This window comes from Bidens hawaiensis, unplaced genomic scaffold, assembly GCF_021521415.1.
Source record: "Bidens hawaiensis isolate Kalapana, Puna unplaced genomic scaffold, B.hawaiensis_p1.1 tig00007737_1, whole genome shotgun sequence".
NCBI lineage: Eukaryota > Viridiplantae > Streptophyta > Magnoliopsida > Asterales > Asteraceae > Bidens > Bidens hawaiensis.
The window spans coordinates 998,971-1,003,922 of record NW_027491536.1 but is presented as its reverse complement, the minus strand read 5'-3'; the positions used below and the strand labels follow the sequence as shown (position 1 = coordinate 1,003,922).

The following is a 4,952-nucleotide window of genomic DNA, read 5'->3' as shown; positions in this document are numbered from 1 at the left end:
AATGATTTAAAAACAGGTTTTTGTACTCGTACCAAATTAGATATAAAATAGTATAATCAATAAGTTGAATGTTTACACTATAATTTCATATAAAGTCAACTCAAAAAATAACCTAAAAATACATGATTTCATATTAAAAAATAATCCAAAGCTAACCCATATTTAAAAAAACAAAAACACTTGATTTTCAAACAAATTTTATTTTTTAGGCTTAAAACTAGTTTGCCGGTAATATTTAAAAAAAAAACGTTCGGTTCGATGCTCTACCAAACTGCCCAAATATACAGGGTTCTAAATACCGACTTCCTGTTCTAAATCCGATAAAACTAGCTCAACTGACGAATACGAACCGGTTTTTAAAACACTAGCTCCAACAGATATGAAATTTAAGCCCAGCCCATGTTTTTAGAAGCCCAAACATTATTTTCATCTGTTCAATGTTCATCATCTTCATACATGAACTGCAGATTCGTTTACTCGCATATTATTACTTGTTGATTGGTAATAATAAATTAATCATAACATCTATAATAATCAGCGCTTTCTTCACATCAGATCGATTAATTTGAAGACTAATTAATTATACAAATATCAAGTAAGTTATCAATCTCGTTCTTACTTGTTAATTTTATATATAGTTTTATTGATTGTATAATTATTTAGGGTTAGTATATGCTAATTGCTATTTACACCTAAATTTTGTAGAAGATATAATTAACACTTTGTTTAGTGTAATTAATATTTTAACCTTATATTTCTACTTAGGCCTTAGGGGTGAAGTTGCCCCGTGAGCTACTCGAGATCGGCTTGCTAAGCATGAAATGAGCCGAGCTTAAACGAGGTCCACCTTTTATTAAGGCTCATTAAATAAACGAGTGCCCGACTACTCAAGCTAGCTCACGGTCCTAAACGAGCTTCTTTTTATATAGTTTTTATTGGCTCCTTTTATATTTCATAGAAACATCCAAACGATTTACAATGAAGTGGCAGGTAAGCGGGCAACAAGCTGCGCCGCAACCCCTTTTGGATAGCAAACCCAATCCGACTAAAAACAAAGTTATTTAATGAATTTGTATAATAGCTATAATTATATATAAAACATATTATAAAAAATAATTAATTGAATAAGAAATAATAAATGAGCTGACTCGAGCTTGGCAAACTACTCATGAATTGAGCTCAAGCTTCAGAAATATAACTCTAAACGTGCCGAGCTCGAGCCTAATTGAGCTCAGTCTCAGCTTGGCTCGTCTCAGCCAGTGGCGAAGCTCGGGGGGGGGGGGGGTTCAAAATTTATTAGGCAAATTCGCAAACAAGGGGGGCCGCGCATAATTTTTTGACTGAAAACGGCTAAACTTACACTGCGTATTATAAATTTCAGGCGAAAACGGGTAAATTTACTCTGTTGCACAAAAAACAGGGGGGGGGGCACCCGGGGCCCTAAGTATACTTTGCCGATGGTCTCGGCTCGGCTTTAAGTTTGACTCAATATTGATCGAACGAAATTCCTTGTTCATGTTCATTAATTATTAAACGAAAGAACATAAACGAACTTCTTGTTGAACAGTTAACGAGCAGTTCGCCGAACATTCGGTTTGTTAACACTTAACAGTCTTATTAAGTATCAACCACAGAGCATAATAATGTTTTACTTCCATTCACAGCTTTAAGTTTGAGTCAATATGGATTTACTCTGCAATGCATACTCAACTACTTCAGATGAAGATGAAGAAACCGAAAAACACACACTTCCGCCCCTCAAACGGGCCAAGCCCGAGTTTTATCATAATACGTCAACCAGAACTTTGCCTGTTGTTGACTTAAGTCAACCAAAAAATATTCCACCCGACGCACCGATTGCAGGGAGATACATTTCTAAACGAGAACGTGCACTCATGGCGTCCACTTCTCAAACTTCACATCTGGGAGGACCGGGACCCACAACTTATTCAGCGCGTTCCTCTGGTTCGGTTTTTCTAAACTTCTTTTGACTGATATTATTCACATTTCACAGTTTATGAATTATGATATCGTTTTATTCTCAGTTCAAGGAAGCATCTCGGATTCGTGCATACGAAAAGACATTTTAGTGTTGTTGAGGAATCGAACGAAGGAATATTCAAATTCTGTTCATACGTTTGAACGGGCTTCCACGAATCTTACTGGTCATACAAAGGCTGCGAATGCAATCCAATGGTCAAATACTCATTGTAAGTTTTGGAAATAAAAATATCATTTTTTTCGTTACAAAGTAGTTAAAATATCATATATAACCAGTGTATTGAGAACAGTTTAATAAATGACCATTTTACCCTTATATTTCTAAACGTTTAAAATTTCATAAATGCCCATCTATAACTTTAAAAAAAATTACATTTTTAGCTTAAAACACATTTGAAAGTTAAAGTTTTCTTAATTTCTTTTATTTTTTTCCAACTTTTACCATAAACAAAGATTGCTTATCGTTCGATAATTATGTGATTATACCTTGTTCTGTTAATCTGATTCAAGTTTAATTATCTGTCGTTGAGAGAACAAAAGAGGAGAGACGACGGTTCGGTCCGCTTGCTTACCGTCGATGTCGATTAAAATCCAAATAAAAAATGGGGTTAAACAAATATAATGGAAAGGGGTATGATGGTCTTTAACTAAAAATTAGTAAATATAAAAATTTTCAAGTTTGTAAGGGTATGCATGAAATTAATCCTAAGTTATATTATTAATTTGCAGCTCATCTTCTTGCATCTGCCGGTATGGATTCATCCATATATATATGGAACGTATGGAACACGGAAAATAAAAAATCACGGGTATTAAACGTTCATACCGCAGCAGTAAAAGACATCCAATGGTCAACTCAAGGACTTACTTTACTCTCGTGTGGATACGATTGTTCATCGAGATTAACCGACGTTGAAAAAGGGTTAGAAACTCAGGTATTCAAGGAAGATCAAGTTGTTGGAGTTGTTAAGTTTCATCCTAATAATTCTAACCTTTTTCTTTCCGGTGGGTCAAAAGGGGTTATTCAGTTATGGGATATTAGAACCGGGAATGAAGTGAACCGGTATGTTCGTGGGCTCGGCCCGATTCTTGATTTGGAGTTTATGAATAATACGCGAGAGTTTATTTCGTCTAGTGATGAATCTAAAAGCAATATTAGTGAGAATTCAATCATTGTTTGGGACGTTTCACGACAGGTTCCTCTATCAAACCAGGTATATATTTAATCGTTTACTTATAAGCGGGTCGATCTGGGTTGTGTTTTATCTTAAACGGCCCAGTAAAATATTTGTAAACTGTTTTTAGTGTATATAACCTTGTAAATCATTTCACTCGAAGAGAAAATTTTATTGTAATAATATTAGTTTGTGATTAGGGGTGGCAAATGTGACCCATTGGGTTGTAATAAAATGTATATAATGGGTCAGAATGAGTCAAACTAAAAAAAGAAAATGATTGAAACAAGTCAAAACGGGTTCACATTTCTCAAGTTTTTTTTTATGGAACGAGAAAAACGGAGGAAACTTTTTAGTATTTTTACTTTTTGAGTTTTTGATTTATATTTCGAGTTATAATTTTTTAATTATTTTTTTTAAAATTTTTTAATGAGGGGTTTTTGAAATCTCAACCCATTTTGACCCATTTCAAAAACCCTCATTAAAAAATTCGAAAAAAAATAATTAAAAAACCATAACTCGAAATATAAATCAAAAACTAAAAAAGTAAAAGTACTAAAAAGTTTCCTTCGTTTTTCTCGTTCCAAAAAACTTTAAAAAAAAAAACTTGAGAAATGTCAACCCGGTATGACCCGTTTCAATCATTTTCTTTTTTTAGTTTGACCCATTGTATACATTTTATTACAACCCAATGAGTCACATTTGCCACCCGTATTTGTGATCATAAATTTTTACCTAGGCTTGTAAACAAACTGAACAAACACAAACACTCAGACGGGACATGCTCTTGTTCGTTCGTTTAACTTAACGAACGAACACGAACAGTTAAACAAACGGGATTTTCTTGTTCGTTTTCATTCGTTAAGAAAATGAGAGTGTTCGTGTTCATTTATGTTTGTTTGTTAACAGTATAAACGAACGGTTCACGAACTTAAATGCATGAACATAACCAAACGTAGATGAACGAGCATAACTAAGCTAAAATCAGTTAAAAACAATGTGAAGAACAGTGTGTTGGGCCTAAAAATTTATGGGCCAAAACGCTTTGTATGAATATATTAACGAACGTTTACGAACAAACTAAAGCAAACACAAAATTATTATAATAATATTGTTTTTAGTCATAATTTTACCACAAGATCAAAACTAATAATTTTTGCTGTTTTGTGACTTTTGTCAGATCTATGTGGAAGCTTATACATGCCCGTGCATACGCCATCATCCAACCGACCCGTATTTCGTAGCCCAATCAAACGGAAACTACATTGCAATATTCTCTTCAAAACCACCATTCAGGCTCGATAAATACAAACGATACGAAAACCACGGTGTTTCCGGGTTCCCTATAAAATGCAATTTCAGCCCAGATGGTAAAAAACTTGCCACGGGGTCATCAGACGGATGCATATACATTTACGACACGAAAACATGCCAGCTCATCAAGAAAACCAAAGTGTATGAACAAACATGTATAGATGTGGCATTTCATCCCATCTTATCAAACATAATTGCTTCCTGTAGTTGGAGTGGAGAAATCTCAGTCTTTGAATGACGTGACACATTATTAATATTACTCCCTCCGTTCCATTAGAAGTGTCATGGTTTGAAAAATACAAAGTTTAAGATGGATTGAATGATTACTTTTTTTTCTTACTAAATGACAATAATGCCATTGAAAAGTGGGTTCATCAATATTGTTTATTAATGTTACTTGTGTGTGTTTAAGGATAATTTGGAAATTGACTAACAAATTTTAAAAGTAGACACTTGTAATAA

The 4,952-nt window shown here is 33.8% G+C and overlaps 1 protein-coding gene across 1 annotated transcript; it reads left to right on the top strand.

Annotated features, from left to right (window-relative positions):
* Positions 1-305: 305 nt before the first annotated feature.
* On the top strand, positions 306-4,747 carry LOC143635882 (uncharacterized). Its single transcript, XM_077103604.1, has 5 exons — positions 306-595; positions 1,665-1,965; positions 2,046-2,210; positions 2,731-3,215; positions 4,357-4,747. The coding sequence occupies exons 2-5, from the start codon at positions 1,683-1,685 to the stop codon at positions 4,726-4,728; spliced, it is 1,305 nt and encodes a 434-aa protein (XP_076959719.1). The 5' UTR covers positions 306-595; positions 1,665-1,682; the 3' UTR covers positions 4,729-4,747.
* The last annotated feature ends 205 nt before the right edge of the window (positions 4,748-4,952 follow it).

Excerpts from the sequence above, each read along its gene's own strand:
- LOC143635882 (XM_077103604.1), top strand. The coding sequence starts at position 1,683 with ATGGATTTACTCTGCAATGCATACTCAACTACTTCAGATGAAGATGAA. Across the intron at positions 2,211-2,730 it reads CCAATGGTCAAATACTCATT|CTCATCTTCTTGCATCTGCC; the intron begins GTAAGTTTTGGA and ends ATTAATTTGCAG. Across the intron at positions 3,216-4,356 it reads AGGTTCCTCTATCAAACCAG|ATCTATGTGGAAGCTTATAC; the intron begins GTATATATTTAA and ends GACTTTTGTCAG.